Source organism: Solanum dulcamara, chromosome 8, assembly GCF_947179165.1.
Source record: "Solanum dulcamara chromosome 8, daSolDulc1.2, whole genome shotgun sequence".
In the NCBI taxonomy this organism is placed as follows: Eukaryota; Viridiplantae; Streptophyta; class Magnoliopsida; order Solanales; family Solanaceae; genus Solanum; species Solanum dulcamara.
The window spans coordinates 74673309-74692250 of NC_077244.1; the positions used below are offsets into that span (position 1 = coordinate 74673309).

The 18942-nt window shown below is 32.2% G+C and overlaps 1 protein-coding gene across 1 annotated transcript; it reads right to left on the minus strand.

Annotated features, from left to right (window-relative positions):
• Positions 1-7274, minus strand: LOC129899124 (transcription factor LHW-like). The gene is made up of 10 exons (XM_055973946.1): positions 6428-7274; positions 4516-4737; positions 4335-4416; positions 3960-4001; positions 3813-3872; positions 1651-3411; positions 1415-1516; positions 985-1122; positions 737-862; positions 1-634 (listed from the first exon to the last, which is right to left on the minus strand). Exons 1-10 carry the CDS (start codon positions 6520-6522, stop codon positions 458-460), a joined length of 2805 nt encoding a protein of 934 aa, XP_055829921.1. The 5' UTR covers positions 6523-7274; the 3' UTR covers positions 1-457.
• Positions 7275-18942: the final 11668 nt, after the last annotated feature.

Consider the following 18942-nt stretch of genomic DNA (forward strand, 5'->3'; position numbering starts at 1 on the left):
TTGCAATAAAGGAACACATCAGCTAATAAAATTTCCCAGCACCCCTTATATCATCTCAAACTTTCCTATACAATAAACCAGCAAACCACCTTTTTATGACTTACCTCATAAAACAAGCACATTTAAGGAAAGAATCAAAGTAACAACTAGCTTGGACAATCATAGCCATCCTACAGGAGGTATTCCTATAGCATCTGATTGCTACATATTTTACAAGTTTACAACCAGGGATGGATGGATTGAAATATTCTATCCACCTTGAATGAGGGTCTAAAGTAGAGTTATGTTCTTCAGGTGATTCTGAACTTCTGATACACCTTGGCTCATGGGAGAAAAAAATTAACAAGTAGCAATAGAACCACCAGAAGTATCATTTTGGTGTAAATGTTAGTCATGGCAAGCATGCATTTGTCGCTTGCTCTTAACATTACCGGGTGAAGCAGTAGTAACGTGCTGATCACAGCAAACTACAAGCTCTGCCAGTTGCAGGTATTGTCGCTGTTTGGTGGAATGATTGCACCATTTCTGTGTTGTTATCAGTAGCATTGGCAGGTTCTGCTCCACCTTTTGCTGTTTGCTCCAAGAGGTGAACGAGTGAGATGAATATCTCCATCCTTGTGACATCTCTATTTGCCTGTTTTTAAATAGCAGATTCTAAGCCATGCTAATTGACAAACAACCAAGCAAAATTGTGAAAGTACACGAAGCAGGTTACATCCAATTCTTGATTGGTTACCTCTACTGCAAATTGTGCCCATATTTTGTCGTTCCTTGTTTCCATCACCCCCTTCAGGATAGTCAAGCCCAATCCTCTTATAATGTCAGCTATTTCCAAAAATAAGCCCCGTTCCTCGCAAAGCATCTGCAGAGAACAGAAAGTTTAGATGAAACCATCAGGCATATTTTTCCAGTAATAAAGGTCCTGTCATATATGCTAGAGAGTGAACAAAAGGATCATTATTTATGAGATGCATAGAAACTAACCTCCACAAGCATTTGACGAGGTTGATTCAAATCCTCAACTATAATAGGGCAGACCATAGACTGTGAGCCTACTTCATATGCCCATGTTGCTCCGCCTTCGAGATTATCCTTTAGCAATCCTCCTTCCTTACTGATAATCTGTGGGTTCAAAACACAAGGACAGAAGTGATGAACAATTCTCACATGAAATTCAGACCTCCTATATGATTTATTAACTATGAAACTTATAGCATAAACTAGCTACCCTTAGAAATTATGTCGAGTGTAATTATGTAATCATATTCTTTCCTGGCTTACTTGAACTTGAAAACTTTCTTTGTTCATGATCGCCAGCTCTAAATTAAACTACCGAATCATGACACAGTATATCAATAAGAAAACCAAGTTTTTTCAGTATCAAGAGAATAAGGTTAAATGGTTATGATGCTACCTTTGACTCTCCAGTCTGCTTTAGTTTGTCTGCATGTTTTGTGACACTTTGCAAGAAAAGCATGTGTTTGATCGTGCGCTCGAACAGTGCATCAATGCTACACTGAAATCAGATGATCCGTCAAGTAAAAACATTAGTAAGAGCAAAATTTTCATGAAAAAAAAATTGAAAATAGTAAAATAAAAATAACAAAGAGTAAACAGGAACTCCAAAAATGTCAAAAGGATGTGTATCACCTTTGCCCCATTAGGCACGATTTCTCGAAGTTCCTTCACGCGATCTTGGATCATTTGCCGATCCTTTGGCCTTGGCCTAGGATTCTCTCCTGGTTTAAGCCTTTTGCGACTTGTTTTGCCCATTTCATCTGGCTTTTTAGAATAGCCCGTTGAAACACTGCTTGACGGCTTTGTGTCATAACGACTTTCCACCCATGAACTGATTGTTGATCCATAAATTGAACTACTTTGAGAATACATTCCTGTGTTTTCTGTGGAGCATTCAGATCTGAATGAACAAGAACTCATTGCTCTTGATTTTGAAAGTGTCTTGGGAGACCCAAATTGCTCTCCCTGAATTTGACTGGAGATCCCAACTTGGTCATAGGAACATGAAGCATTAGGGGCAGAGGAGCTGCTCAAATTTGTTATCGTGGTACGGCAAGAAACATTTTCATCCAGTCTCTGCTTAGCAGGACGATTCGATACCATAGTATCTAAAATACGGTCAAAGCCAGTCATGGAGAAGATACAACTATCTGAGTTTCCTTGGTTGATGGTAGAAGAAGCATCCTGATTTACTGTAGAGGTCGAGCTATTCTTAATCCAATCCTTTGTGTTTGAGTTTGGTTCATTGCATTGCTCATTGTTCCAGCTGCCATTTAGAAGACTGTTCTTAAAATCAGCGCCCAAAACATCAAACAAGTCATCCCCTGACTGACATTGGACACGCACATCTCCGTATGCACTGTCAAATAAGGGATTCCTCGCTCCGTGTTCATTTTTGTCACTATAAATATCCTGAATGCACTCACTTGAACTTGGCTTCTCATTCTGTGTTAACATAACGCCGAGTGCTTGAAACAAATCATTTTCTACCATTCTCTTGTTCCCATCCAACAAATATGATGAACCTTGCCCATCAGAAGAATGATTATTGATCACATGGTTCACACCATATTTAGAAGATGCCTTCAATTCAGAAGAACCTATTTGAAACCCATTTCCAATATGCTCTGTGCAAGAGATGATTTTGTGTGGTGGTCGGCTAGCATCTGCGAAAAAATTGGTATGTGGAATTGATTTCTGATACTTATCCACTTCTTTGCATAATTCAGTTACTCCAGTGGATAGAACAGAATTTTCAGAAAACTTGGACATCACAACATGATCGGATTTTGCCGGAGATGCTCCAAAGCCATTTGGCAGAGTTAAATTGCTTTTCGCAAGACTATTTTCACCAGATATCTGTTGTTCAGTTAACATTATACAGTCACTATCTAGAGTTAGTGAGCCAACAGAAGATTCCTGACAGAATGGTGGTTTTGGAATGTACTGTGAGGCCTGTTGCTTTGTCCACATGTCGGGGTTTGGAGGAATTACCTCAGTTTTGATCACATTATTTGTCATCTGGCTGTTCGGATACATGCATGGTTTCACTTCTGGCGAAATTTTCTTGTGGAAGTGGTTATCATGGCAGTCAGCAAAACTTAAAGTGGCATTGGAGTCTTGAAACGTTGCATCAACCAAAGAAAAAGAAGTTTGACCAACAAAACCCTCAGTCTGAATTGAGTTACCCTTGTCGATTATTGAAGCGGAGTTCATTACTTTGGCTCTCCCACAATATTCCGTTGAGACCGAACTCCCAAGGTAAACTGGTCCGGAAGTTTCCAGCGCAGGTTCTTTTGTTGCATTCTCATCAGATAATAAAACACCAGGGACACATCCTAGTTGACTTATTAGCATTTTCACATCCTCCACAAATCCCATATTCTCCAATATCTGAGGCAACAAAAATGACCATTTCACTTCTGAGCAAATATTTCAACCAGTTAAACACAGTTAAAAATACTGGCAAACAAAATGATCACCCCTGGGCACATCTGGACTAGCACTAACTGAAAGACTCAACACATTTTACATTGAAGAATCAATTTTTCCCTGACTGCTTTATATTTACAACAACAGGCAACAAAACACTTACTTAGCCCTCTCCCCAAACCTTAAAACATACAAGACCTTTTCGTTTGAAGTTTGAACTGGGAATTGATTACGTCCATTTTCAATTGACTAATGATTACAGATAGCACAATCAGCTCGAAGGCTGACCAAGAAATATAACATTGGTCAAAGCCATAACAGTGGGTTAAGATTCTAAAAGGACAAGAAAGAAAAACACTTACGTTCAAGTATGAACCAAATTGAACAACGCCATGAGGAAGAACAGGAATAACTGAAATTGTCTGCATAACAATGAAATATAAAAAAATTAATCAAGTTAAAAAAATTAATGACAGCTTAGCATCTCAATGACATCAAGATTATTATACCTGTATGCCAGCTGAAAATTGTTGGCAAAGTTCTTTCAAAACCTAATAAAACCACAGAATATGGAAGCAAGAGTAAGCATCAGTTGATCAACCCGGTAGTATACTACAAGAAACCAACAGCAATACATCTTAGTTTCACAAAATTGAAGAGATGTAACATCAGTGTCTACTGAGCTTCTAAATTCAGTTGAATAGTAAAACAAACTTCTTTAACCACACAAGCAGATTTTAAAAGGGAAATTGTTCATATTTTGAGTGCTATAGAGAAAGTAGAAAGATATATACTCAGTTGACACAGACTATACTTTATGATGGAATGGCATCCTAAAGGAAATCAATTGATCATTGGCACGCAAGATCTATCGAAATACATACCTCTGGTGGATGAGCATCTCTACTTGAACCCTCCGAAAGAATCCATTGATGGTTTCCAGTGACTGCAGCCCGGCCAATTAATCTGAGACGCAATATTAAAGATATAACATATGAAGTAATTCTATTCAGCTTTCATTTTAGGATAAAAATGTCAATAATCGACATTTAGAAAAGGCCATACCCTTTTCCTACTAGATTGAACTGATTGTCCATCATCATTTTGTTTACAAGCAAATGCAATTTCTCGCCTGCTTGATTCAGAAGCTGAGAATTTTGAACCCAACCAGAAACCCAACAAGCACTCCAATCTCGGAAAGCTAGCTCTGGATTCTCAACTCCAGAAGTTCCATGAATATTAGAGAATGCTGAAGTTTCATAATAAGATTCTTCCCAAATTAAAATCCTGGAAAACCACAAGAGAAATGTCAATTCATTTGCAATACTTGAAAAACTTTAATCAAGGATAGAAAAATATTCAGTAAAGTCATTCACAGAAAGTGACAGCTCTCTGAATTCTTATTTCACAAGATTACTGGAAAAGTGTAAGAAATTAAAGAACAAGAGACAAGAAGTTTGATGATAGGAACATATAGAATCAAACAAAATTGACAAAAGCAGTAATGAGTATGTTTGTGCAAAGCAGATCACAACAGTTGAAAGGATTTAATAAGATTACAACAAATCTGCTTTTTTCAACTTCCTCTAAGATTCTTAAAAACAAAACAGAATGGACCAGCGACAACATTCCAAAAACTGAAAATGAAGTCATCAGATTATAAAACCCAAACATTACAACATATCCCATAAATCTATTATCCGTCATATCATATGGTAATCGACAACGGAATAAACAACGTTAGCTCTATTACCACAGCATTATGAGACATATCAAGAAACCTTTGTCTTTTGGTCAAGCAAAGGAGGCTGTAAAGAAAGGAACTGAACACAATAGAATCAGTGAAACTCAATTTACAGTTTTGCAGCAGCACTGAACAACAAAAGGACCGTCAGACTTTTAACTTTTCCAGTTATCACAATCCCAAGGAAAAAACCGAATAAATTGGATTGGGAAGTAATACCACTCCTAGACCCCCTAATATAAGACCCGATCCTAGAAAGACTAAAAGAAAATCATGTATTGGTTCAGATAAATCCATTTTTTATAAAAAATCAAAGACGAAGAATTTCATGACTTTATTGACCTGACCAGGAAAAAAGCAGTTTTTCTATTTTTTACGATACTTTGAAATTGTTAATTGAATGAAATTCGAATAGGTATGAATTGACGTAGATTCTTTTATTTTATTGGACCACTATACATTCTTTATTCGTCGAAAGAGTAGTTTTAACCTATCTATTTTTGATATCATTTATCTACTTTGAAACCATTACTATTATAATATAGAATATTGAAATCGGTTTTGTTTTCAATCTAAATTAAGCAAGGAGGCTCATTAAGCAACCACTAGTTTGAATTTCCCAAGCAAAAATCTCATTGTTTTAGATCCGAACTAATCCTTCGTAATTCGTAATTTTGTTTAATCGAATTAAGGGTTTATTCATTGTTTATTTGAGGTAAATTTGAAATTGTTCGAATTGTGTAATCATCAATTACTGACATTGGTAAGCGACCCAAAGCGATTTGATTATAATTCAATTCGTGACGATCATAAGTAGAAAGTTCATATTCTTCGGTCATTGATAAACAATTTGTTGGGCAATACTCAACGCAATTACCACAAAAAATACAGATTCCAAAATCAATACTGTAATTAAGCAATCGTTTCTTTCGAATATCGGTTTCCAACTTCCAATCAACAACGGGTAAATCTATAGGACATACACGCACACATACTTCACAAGCAATGCATTTGCCCTCTATTTTCTCAGCAAAGTAAAACAATTATCAGCAGAGCAGGTTAATATTTTTACTCACATTTTTCTCCATTGTGTTAAAAACAAGAACTCACTTAACTTTGTGCTCAAACCAGGAGACAAAGATTACATCTTTTTACTTCCATTTTAATCTTACTTGAAAAATAAAGGTACACACACATGAAAGAAATGATAGAAACATTTGATTAGAAACTCACTTGGTGTTTTGGCAACCAATCTTCCAGAAAACAGCATAAGACCACTGGTTTACTCCACAGAGAGTTTTCAAAACCTCTTTCAACAAGTACCCCATAGCAAGTTTTGGTGTTATTTTTATGTATCCCCAGAAGACACCAAAGCAATATTACATATATGGATGTCTCAATAGAGGGGAAAAAACAGTTCTTTTTTACTATTTCTGAAGTAAATGATCTAACTTCCCCGGCAAGACCCACGCCCTGCCTGTTTAGTTCTCAACCCACCACTTCTCTTCCTTTGTGGATCCAAATTCACTACTATCATACGTCTGCAACCCATTATAGTGGTATTAAGGAGAGGAAAGAAAGTGAAAAGAGAGGAAAATGAGTAAAGCTAAAACTTTTCTCTCTAGATAGTAAAACTGAGAAGACACTTTACAGGAGACTACATAATACCACAAGCTTTAAGCTCACAGTTAACAACAAACACAATTTTCTCCATTTTCAGAAAACCCCCAAAAAAGAATCTAAGAAAGAATGATTATTGAGTGTATATAGATGTAAAGATCAGAACTTTTCAGTGAGTTCTTGGGTGGGATATAGAATCTCTGATGTACTGATGTTATGTCACACTCTGTGTTTGTGTTTCTGTGTGAAAAAAGAGAGGCTTTTTATGAAGTTTTGAGTAGTTGAAGTGGTGCTGTTTTTGTTTCAGTGTTTTTTTTTTCCTCACTGCTGACAATGGTATTTGCTCACTTGTTGATGCAGAAGAAAATGGTGCAGCAAAAAATTGGCCATGATTAAACAAACAATGTAAGAGAGAATTGATTGACAGAAATAGGCTTGGGAGTAGTAGGAAACTACAGTTTTGCCACTGTGGGGGTGTTTGTTGTCAGCTTTCTGGTCTTTTTTAAATTCAGGGGCTTTTGTGTTCTGTGCCTTGGGACTATACATGGAATCTTGGATTTGTAATTTCTTCTGCTCAAGAAAACAGAATTAACATTCTCTTTTTCCCAAACAAAAATGCCTAATTCAAAATAGTGTAGTATATGCATTATGTATTTACCTATTTTAACCAACCATTAATATTATGGAGTAGCAAAGATAGAAAAAAGTTTAACTATTTATTAAGGGGGAAGGTGTGGTTGTGTTTATTCTATAGGAAGAGGATGTTTCATTCACAACATTGCAATATGTATAATTTAAATTCAATTCAATTACGCCTGATACTCCATTTCAAAAAAAAAATTCATTCAATATTTAGTAACATTTAATCTTAAATTCTTATTTTACTGTTAATAAGATAATTTATATTCTGTGATCAAGGGAGAAAATATATTTATGGAGGAGGAAGTAGTTTATTTGTAAAGCAAGCTCCTTTTGCTTTTTGGTGGAGTCATGTTAAATTGGGGGACCTCAAAGTTTGTATTCATACTTTTCCTTTTTTTATTTTTATTTTTACTTCTTCTTAATGGGAAGTCAGAAGCTTATTCAGAGATTGTAGTCATCAAGGGGAGTTGTCCATAGTGGGAGTCGCTTTCACGATTTTTCTCTACCATAATCACCCCTGCCTTTTTACTTATTTTACATCCATAACACTCATTGTCAATTCCTATTGTCAGCATTTCTTAAATTTTATTTTCTACTTTCTTTACTCGCTTTCTATAAATTTTAATTAATATTTTATTATTTATTCTAGAGAAAAGATTCAAATATATTATCGAACTTTAAGAAAAAACTTATTTATATCATTCGTTAAAAGTTTAGCTTATTTATGGTATTGTTATTTGAGAAAAAGCTCATTTATGTCATTATTTTTTAACTTCGATTTTGCAAAATCATCTAAACAACTTTTAAAAGTTTTCTATTGGAATTTTTAATCAAATATACTTTTTTTTACTTCTTCTTCTTCTTCAAAAATACCAAAAATTTAAATTTTCAACTTGTTCAATTTTTCACGAAATTACCTCAAATTTCAATAGTAGTATTTATCTGAGCTAGTTATCAAAACTCAATATCTTTTAAACTCGAATTCAACCTAACCCAACAAGACACACTTAAAATTTCTTCAAAGTTTTCAAACTTTAACCTCTTTTAATGGTAGAAATTTCTCCACAACTCCAAATCACTTGAAAATTTGAACATAGACACAGTGAACATTAAAATAGTATTTTTTGGGTCTACGTTCAAATTTTCAAGTGATTTGAAGTTGTGGAGAAAATTCCACCATTAAAGAAGGTTAAAGTTTTGAAATTTTATAAAAAAATTAAGCGTGTCTTTTATATTAGGTTGAATTCAAACTTAAAAAATATTGAGTTTTGATATCTAGCTCGGAGAGATGCTACTATTGAAATTTCAGGTTATTTCGTGAAAAATTAAAGAAGTTGGAAATTTAGATTTTTGGTGTTCTTGGTGTCTTGAAGAAGAAGAAACAAAAAATATATTTGATTCAAAACTCTAATAGAAAAGTGTTAAAAGTTGTTTAGGTAGTTTTGCAAAATCGGAGTTAAAAAATAAGGGAATAGATGAACCTTTTTCTCAAACGGCAATGGCATAGATGAGCCAAACTTTTAATGGATAGCATAAATGATCTTTTTCTCAAAGTTCGATGACATATTTGAGCTCTTTTCCCTTTATTTTATTATTATATTATTATGAAAAGAATTTTAATTTATATAATATTAAAAATTAAAATTTTAATTTTAAAAATAATTTAATATATATAAAGTGAATAGAGTACGAATATTCAATCCATAACACCAAATTTTATACTAAAATAGTAACTATTTTAGTGTAACCAACTCCAACCCACTATACTATTTTTATACAAAAAATATATTATCTTCATATTTCAAAAGTTTTATATAGTATGAATAACAATAAAATAATCAAAAAGGAATTTGGTGTTGATGAATAGTACTAGATCAAATTTGATGTAACATTATTCCCACACTTAAATAGCGTAAGAATTGGTGCTGGATTGGAGCACTAAAACACCAAATTTTACGTCAAAATAGGCGTTGGTGTTGGATTGGAGATGGTTTAAGGAAGTGTTTGGATTGACTTTTTTTAAGTGACTTATAACTTAAAAATTAAAAGTTATAAGTTGGGAACACCCAACTTTTGATTTTTGACTCTTTTTAATATTTTTTCAGTCTAAAAAATATGTTTAAAATAAAAAAATAACAATTAAAATTTAATCCTATTATCTTTGAACGCAGGCCATTACTGAAGAAGTTGGGGAATCTAATCGTGAGATACTACTGATTCGTTTATCTATTAATTGAGTATTATCAATAAATGATTCGTTTATTCATGTATTATTATTTTATTTTATTGAAAATTGTCAAGTCAACGGAGCCAAATATGTTGGAAAAAAATTAAGCGAATAAACAAATATATATTAGTTAATTAGTTAACATAATTATAGTTAAGTTAATTTACAATTTGCCATTAATATTTAGCGTTAATTACAGTTCGAATTTTATAATTCGCACATTTGTATGATTTGAAATTTATATTTAATATAATTTGTATAATTTTTATAAAATGTAATTTTGTATATTATATAATTTATGTAATTGTATAAAGTTCAACTGTTTGTGTTTATATAAATTCGTTATTTCAAATTTATACAAAAATAACTCAGTTATACAAACGTACCCGCGAGTTGCACAAACCCATGAATTATACAAAATGGACTAATTAAACTATAGCTACAACCTGTAAATATGCAAACTATAGTTAAGGAGCCTAATTAAATTTATCATAGTGATTATTTTCGAAATTTCCCCAATATGTTATTTCCTCTATCCAAAAATAATTGTCCAATATTGACTTGGCACAGGGATAAAGAAGCAGTAAATGATGGAATAATTTTACCAAATCACCCTTATTAAATACAAGTCATCTAAACATTGAAAAATAAATAATATTTAATAGTTAAGGTAAAATAAACACATCATGGTAAATTATTCATTGGTTTTATAAACTGAACAAATATTATTAGGTATCCTAAAATAGTATAGTGAATAAGTAAAGATGGACGAAGGGAGTAGTATTTTTTTTCTACACTGCACCAAAAATGATATTTAGCGAAAATTAATTAACTGCAATAGCTTAATTGTCACTAAAAATATCTTTTTAGAGGCAATTAACACTCTTTGTAAATATCGCTTTAGCCTAGAGCGACATTGGATCTAATAACAATTAACTAATGCCGGTAAAAGTTTTAACACTTTTTTTAATGTGCATATTAATTGCCATTAAAAGTTATTTTTATTTCAGTGCTATGAGGATGCATTAGTACATATTTAACATATCTAAGCTTTCATAATTGCTAAAAATATTGATTTGGTAGATTTGCATGTCATCAATTTAAATAACAATTGGTATTGACTTTGGATAAGCATGCCTAAACAATAATCTTATTATTCTAAATTTTAGGTAAGAATTGTTGTGTTTCTCTACGTCTTACAAAATAATTGTCCATGTGGGACGTTATACTTTTATACGTCTGGCATTTTCTCTGGTTTACCATGAAATAGTACTTATTTGAATAATTACTTAGCAAATCATGGTTACCTAACAACGAAGCAGAAAGAAAATAATATGGCCTAGCTAGCTACTCACTAGTCACTAATAATAATTATGTTCTAGCTATATGTCACAGTTCTTTTTTATTTCTATTTTATAATTATAATGATATTGTCCAAATAAATTTGTGCACAACTCAAATATATATTTCTTATACTTGTGAATGATTTTACTTCCAACGAGGATTCAAGATCAAAACTATAACATCCTAACCTCTTGTTTAAGTATTTGTAGCATTTTGATCCTTAATTTTGAATATTTAAATTTCATCTCTTGATTTGAGATTTTTGTAGGTCAATTTAGTGTTTTGAGATTTGTCGAGATGGCTTAATTTAACACTCGAGGAATTACATAATGGACTGTTGTAGATTTATTTTTTCTAGTGTAACCACTTTAGTGGACAGTTGGTTGCAATTGTGAAGGGTGGGTTGCTTTTGTGAAGGGTGTTGCTTTTGCGAACGGGGACAATTACAATTACGTGGTCAGGTCCAAAATTGTGAGACTATTAATCGAATATGTGATGATCACAGTAACATAAAAGTGACTACTTCCAAAATTTTCAACATTCAAACTCAATTTTCGGAGAACTAGACTAGGGGTTGGAATGATTCGACTTAGAAATGTCAAATAGCATCGATATAATGATTCTTTAAATATTTCACAAGTATCTATACTTTCTAACTAACACACGTATCAATAGCTTTGCTCCCAATACTTATTTCTTCTGAAATTTGAACTTAAATCTATGAGATTTTCATTACTTTATTGATCAATGAATCACACATATGCTACACATATGCTATGACCTCAAAAATGTCACCAATTATTCGTTTTACACAATTAGGATAGCCAGATAAGAGAATTTGACAAGTCGTAACTTATGTGATTAAAGTGAAAAAAGATAGATACTGTACTATGTTCTGATAACTCATTTTGCACAATTACTAGCCTACACTACTTTTTACCGTCGAAAAAAGTTTACTTACCAAAACAATTGGAGGCAACCTTTTATAGTCTATTTTATAGTTTTACACAATTAGTGGAAATAATTTTTACATTAATAGTCTATTTTAGCATATTGTAATCGATAACCTGTATTATTTTTTTAGGTTATTGGTCACCTATAATTACATGATGCGTGTAATTTTTTTTTAATTTAAGTTATTAATGTGTAGAAATTAAACTCAACTCTGAATATATATATATATACTTAGTAACACAAATTGAATTATTTTTTACTAAACATTTTTACATTACCTTATTGGGAGAGTCAATAAATGCTTGGAGCCCCTAAATGTCACCTTATATCCTACCCTAAGTCACTTGGGGATGACAAAAATTGAACCATGTATATACACTTTATTCCATTGGTCTTTTGTGGTCCAATCTCCCCATTTTCCCCCTTTCTCAAGACTCCTTTATTTTGCCTTTTGGGCAACATTCTTGTATTTACATGTTCTATGTTGTACCCCTATAAACCTAAGATATTAGAGTGTGGACATGGTCAAGAGTACTATAACTACTTAGGAAATTAAATTTGTCCTAATTAATTTTCTTTTGTTCATGCATGTGTATACTTTCTTTTGTTTAATTTTTGTCTTTCTCTTTTGGTCTTTTTGCTGCTTTTGATAAAAAAGACAAAGGGAATAATTTGTTGAATATCCAACTCTTTCTTTTTCTAATAATTAATTTCCCAAGATAATATTGATTAAGGTTTTAAGTGTTATATTCTGTTACTCTCCTTTTCTTAAGTTATTTTTTGTTGGGTTTGCTGACATTCCAGTTATTGTCTTCACCTTTTTGCAGTTTATTTAATTGGAAAGTAAAAACATATTCTTTCATGTATTAATTAATCAATTAAAATGACACCCTTTTTGGGTTCTGTGAAAGGTCTATGAATCTATATATTCTGTGATCAATCTTACTATACTGAAATAATTTTAAATAATCACATCTGACTAATAAGAAGCTCTTCTCCTTGCACATGGTTGGTATTAAACCTTAATTATAAATCGTAGGAAGAGAGTTTTGTATTAACGATAAAATTATTTTTTGTATGAATTATAGGTCATGAATTTAAGCTGTGAAAGCAGCTATTAATGTCCACATATATTAGAAATTCACTCAAATGTGCAACTTCTGACACATAATTTGGCTCTACAGAAAAAAAAAAAAAAACTTAACAAATAATTTGATCAGTTGGAGCAAGCGTCAAGATATCATGATAACTGGGATAATTAAGAAAGTTTTTGAAGGAAAATTGGTAGTGCTAATTACTTTATGTGAATTAAAGTTTAGAACAGAACACTAAAGTTCAATGTCCTTGATTTGTTACAATTTAATAACTAGAATTCAATTTATATAAGAAATTTCTTATAACATTGACAATATTAAAACCGAGGGGAAAGAGAAAGCTTCCATAATAGGGGAGAGCAAAAAAGCAAAATAGAGTTGGAGAAACATAGAAAGGTATCAAAATGAATATATCATGAAACACAAAAGGTCCACAAAGATGAAATTTTTTTTTTTTTGTAATAATTATAATTCTAAGAAATAAAAGTCAATAGTAGAGTACTCTTTTTCATTTGAAGATCCTGGGTATGTTTGTTATGGTGGAAAATATTTTACATTTAATTTTTTTTCTTATATTTAATTTGTTATGCTTTTGAAATTACCAAAATACTCCTAGACGAAAGAACGATTGCACAATGTGTCATTCCTAACTTTTTTGGTCAATCCGAGGCTAGAATATCGATTAGGGAAAAAATCATGTGGGAAAGTGATCTCGATTGAATTTTAAACCAATCGGGTCAAAAGATAATTTTTCGGGAGCAAAAACAGCCTAAAGAGAAGAGTGCGCGAAAGGTCCGCATCGTGGACCTGCTCCCACCTAGTTCATTTTCTCACTTTGTTCATAAAACGCATTCGTCAAGTGCGTTTTATGTGTTGCGCGATTTTTGTACATAAATCGCATTTGACAAATGTGATTTTTATGTAATTTTTTTCCGTATGTTTTTCAGTTCAGTGAGGGGCATTCTGGTCTTTTCTATACCCCTCATATACTTAATACATGACTAATATAGGCCATTTTTGACCTTATAGGGGTTTCTAAATTCATTCCTTAGACTTTTTACGCATTCAAGTAAAAGAAACTAGGGTTAAGGAAAGGAGAAAGGGTTAGGGTTCTTAAATTTCAAGAAAGGTCTTCAATTCTTAAGTAGATAATCATCGTTCCAGGTATGTAAGACTAACCACAACGTTGGATTGAGTTCATCCACGTACCCTACAACCAGTGGCAGACCCATGATTTTAAATAAGAGGGTTCAAAATCTAAATAAGTAGACACACGAGCTAGTCGAAGGGGGTTCGACATCTACTTTATATACATAAAAAATTATTTTAACAATGTATAAATAATATAATTTTCCGCCGAAGGGGGTTCGGATGAATCCCCTCGGCACAAGGTGCTCCGCCACTGCCTACAACTAATTCTATCGATTGTTGAGAATGAGTTGAGTCTAACCTAGTTTCTTGAATTTCGAATGAATTAATTCTTTTTCTATTGAGTTCCGTATAATTATGTGTTGAGATTATTGTTGTTTTCTATCTCTCACTTGATTGAAATTGTTGCTCATGGCTACTTTCCTGTAAACCGTAATTGATTTGATAATCATGATTTTTACATACATATTTTTGAATAAAGATGAGGTTTTTATGTGTTGATGAAGAGAGTGATTTGGACTAATATATGTGTGTGTATATATATTATAGAGTTAAATGAGTTTGAGTTTCATATAAATTGAGTTCTTGAGAATTTACTTAAATTTAATATATTTTACATAATATTGCGTAATTCATGTTTTCCATGAACTTGTTTCTTGAACAAATTATTTAAACTGCTTATTTCATAAACCCTAATAATATTTTGACTAATATTGGATGTATATGCCCAAGGATTGAGTCTAGAGCCTTGAACTTGTGAACGCATGATTGTGATTGAGATGCGAGCATGATGATAGTCTTGATGAAACTTGATAGCTCTTTATATCTTCATAATTGAACCCAATTGAATGGTCTCAACTAAATGTTGTCATAAATAATTATTTCAACTACTCTTAAATGAATGATTGAGAATGATTGGAAGATTGATTGGTTGAAAGGATTGATTGGATAGAACTGATGAACTGATAAGAGTCAATTTAAGACTTATTGATTGAAATTGATTGTCTTATGAGCATTAAGTTTTGGGAGGAGTATCGAATACTGAATTGGGTAAGAGTAAGTAATAACTCAAACTCAATAACTATGTAATCAACGTAGAAGTGGATTGAACTGTTAAAGTCAGATATTTATCTTTTTATTGTCTTGAAAAGATATGACTTGATTGATTGATTGGATCCATGATTGGATGATTTGTCCTTTACCCTGGTAAAGTATTGGACGGTTGCTGCAACAACAACAGACTTGTTATACGATCACTGACTCATAAGTAATTGTTGTCAGATAAGATAAACTCCCATATAGATTTTGATAGTACTCTGATTTGGTTGGATTGGATTGGATTGTACATAATTGGTCTCTGTCTAAACCTCACTCTTGCTTTAGACTTATGACATCTTGATTGAGTTTCTTACTCTTGATGGAGTTAGTTGAGTTGATGTTATTCTATCTTGATGCATGTTTCATTCATCTATATTACATACTCGTACATTCCATGTACTGACATTCATTTGGACCTGTATCATTTCATTATGCAAAGAGAGGTTGTAGAGATCATCAAAAGGCGCACCGTTGAGGATCTGTTTGTGTTCAGCTGATTAGTGAGTCCTCCCCTGCATTCGAAGGATACCACTTATGTTATTCCTACTTTGAGTTCAGTCTTTTCATTTTGATTGAGGTAGCAATGAACCTGTCATTGACACCACTTAGACAGTTGATAGAAGCTTCATAGACTAGACTATTGATGTGTTAATTGGATATTGTCTTTTGGCTAGTTTCATCCATACTAGTCTTACTGATTGGATTAGAGAGATTGTTGGCCTTTGGCCTTATTCTATAAGTTATCTATTGGTTTCCATGTTGAGCTATTTTCTTGATGAGTTAAGTCTTCCGCTGATAGAGTGTTGATTGAATGACTGTGTGAACAGATCAAGTGTTTCGCTTAGGGACTAGCAATAGTCTCTTAGTACCAGCCACGTCTAGGGTACCCTTCCGGGCGTGACATAATTGGTCAAATTTTTTGATAATATTTTTCAAGTAAAATAAAAAAAAAATGGCATTTCTAGTGAAAATAACTTTCACATAAGGTATTCTACATTGATTGTGTTTTCTCTCCTTTTAACATACCTCATCTTCACCGCCCCCATCGCCACATCCAATAGTACTTTTGTAGATTATATATAAATTTTTGTAAGATAATATTTTTTATTTAATTATCTAATATAAAAAATTAATAAAAACCCCATTTAAGGCTTGATTTGAAAAAATTAACAATTAAGGGGGAAAAGGGGGAAAAACATGATTTGAAAAAATTAACAATTAAGGCTACTGATTATTATGTCCAACAACACAAAAGGATCGACGATCTTTTAGTATGCTATAATTTGGTTTTCTCTGTTAAGGAATTTAATCATTGATGACATAATTGTTTGATATAGCCATATGATGGTATCAAATATTTCAAATTTTTTCAAGATTTCACCCATCTCCTTGGACTATTGAATATTTCTTTATGAACTTTTACAATTAATTAAGGAGCTAGGTTTACTCCTCATGCGGTATTCTATGTGCATTCACTTCTAACAGGCTGTCGAAATGTCAAGTTCAAAGAGGTCATCAGGACTAGACAAATTTTGAGTGTGTTCGGTACAGAGAAAAATAAATTTCTCCAAAATGTTATTCAATTTTTTTATGTTCAATTGGTCAAATATTTTGTCTGGGAAAATAAATTTTCTAGTATAAGTAAGGAAAACAAGTTTCATAAGTGCAGTTATATGTTGATTGTGTCCTCTTCATTCTTCAACACATTTCATTTTCACTGCACTCCTAGTCTCCATCCCCACCATTCTCACCCCATGTTCAATAGTATTTTTTTAGATTATATATAATTACTTTTCAAAATAATATTTTTTTTCTTACGTATCGAACCCAAGAAAATAAATAAAAAATCTACTTATTTTTTTAAAAAATATTTTTTCAAAACGTTTTCCGGAATATATTCTAATGTACATTAAATAAAACATGTCAATTTTAGAGAATTTTAAATATGCTTTTTTTAAATAAAAAAAACCTTAGAAAGAGAGCGGAGAAATGCTACTAATTGGATTTCTCTGGTTTATATAAGTAAAGACAGACCTTTTAAGTATGAGAATCTTGACCACTGAGATACCAATATTTTCATTTTATCTCCTTCAGATCTTCAATCATTATCTTGTCTCAAGACTTTTATGCTTAAATCTTGTGGCTTAAATTTTAGGAAAATCAACTGAAATTGTTTTTTTTTTAAAAGTTTAAGGCATTTAAATCCTATATTCTCTATTTTCAGATTTACTAATTTATTTTGGCTTTCTTTCATTTTTGTTTAAATTTCAAATTCTGTCTCCAGCTCCAGCAGCGCAGAAGAAAGTCATGTCGAATCGATATAATACAATAAGGGGTCGTTTGGTAGATGGATAAAACTCAAGTTATTCGGGTATTATTTTTCTTATAACTCATATGACTTGGTAAGTAGATAGCAAATAAGTTATTCATGTATAAAATTAATATGAAGTTTGGTTGATAATTTAGGAACCTACATAGCTAATATATGTATAAATTATGAGGGATTTTATGTATTATGTTATGCATGATAGAATATGAAATAACTAATACATGCATTATTAATATCTACATAAAATAATATATAGATTTACTATTCTGATATTACTTAATACCCACGAGACTCTTAATCGGCTATCAAACGACCCCTTGATTTTATGTTTTACCCATTGAAGGTGTGAAAAAGGTGTACACGTTATTTATATTGACGATTGTAAGTCTCTCTTTTAAATTTGGACATGTTTGTGTGGAAAAAGTATTTTAAGGATTGTAGGCATATAATTAATTTGCTTTGAGGTCAAGTCCAATATGGACATATTTGTGTGACAAAAGCTTGTAATTCCATGATAATGAGACACTGAGATCTAGAATGTTGACATTGTCCGTTATATTACCTTTTAATCATAAAAAGAGATAAATTAATATTTTTATCATGTCACTTTTTTCCCACAGGATGTTGGCTGTTGTGGTTACACAAGTTCATTAATTTGCCTAAACCTAAAAGATTGATCTTAGGACCAAAAAGAGTTTCTTGTTGAAATACGAATCAAACATAAAAGTTTTTCCTTTTCCTCATCAAGAAACATACCCATGCATATATAAAACAATATTTGACAGGAAAAATTAAAGAGTAATATATATTGTAACTTAAAGCTAACAGGATTGACATATAAATTATCATATATATAGACCTTATAATTTTATGGCAAAGAGCTAGAGATCGAATGAGCCCCTTTCTCACATCTAGCTCCGCCCCTACTTTTGGTGCAACAGTGAAGTGAGTGGAAATTTTCGGAAGACCAAAGTTCAAAATCTAGACAAAAAATGTTAGGTGATTTTATCTCATGCAATCTGAACTTTGATGATGAACAGAGTTATCTGTTACATGCTAGTGGAAGCTAGATAGTAATTATTTAATGAAATAGTCAAGGTGTGCATAAGATGAATTAGTAATGATGAACTGGTAGGTCACGACTATGCCATGCTTCTCAGACCAAATCATATATGTTCCCTTTTCAGCCCATTTCTCTCTTGAGGGAGGAAGATATATAAGAGCACAATTAATCATACAGGTCGGTCAGCTTTTGAGTTCGTTATAATTGGATAAATATATAACTAATTTC

Bases quoted from the DNA above. Each gene is read 5' to 3' on its own strand.
- LOC129899124 (XM_055973946.1), bottom strand. From the start codon at position 6,522: ATGGGGTACTTGTTGAAAGAGGTTTTGAAAACTCTCTGTGGAGTAAAC. The intron at 4,417-4,515 runs GTATGGCCTTTT...ATTGCGTCTCAG, and splicing joins TTCAATCTAGTAGGAAAAGG to ATTAATTGGCCGGGCTGCAG. The intron at 3,412-3,812 runs GTAAGTGTTTTT...TTGTTGCCTCAG, and splicing joins AATTTGGTTCATACTTGAAC to ATATTGGAGAATATGGGATT.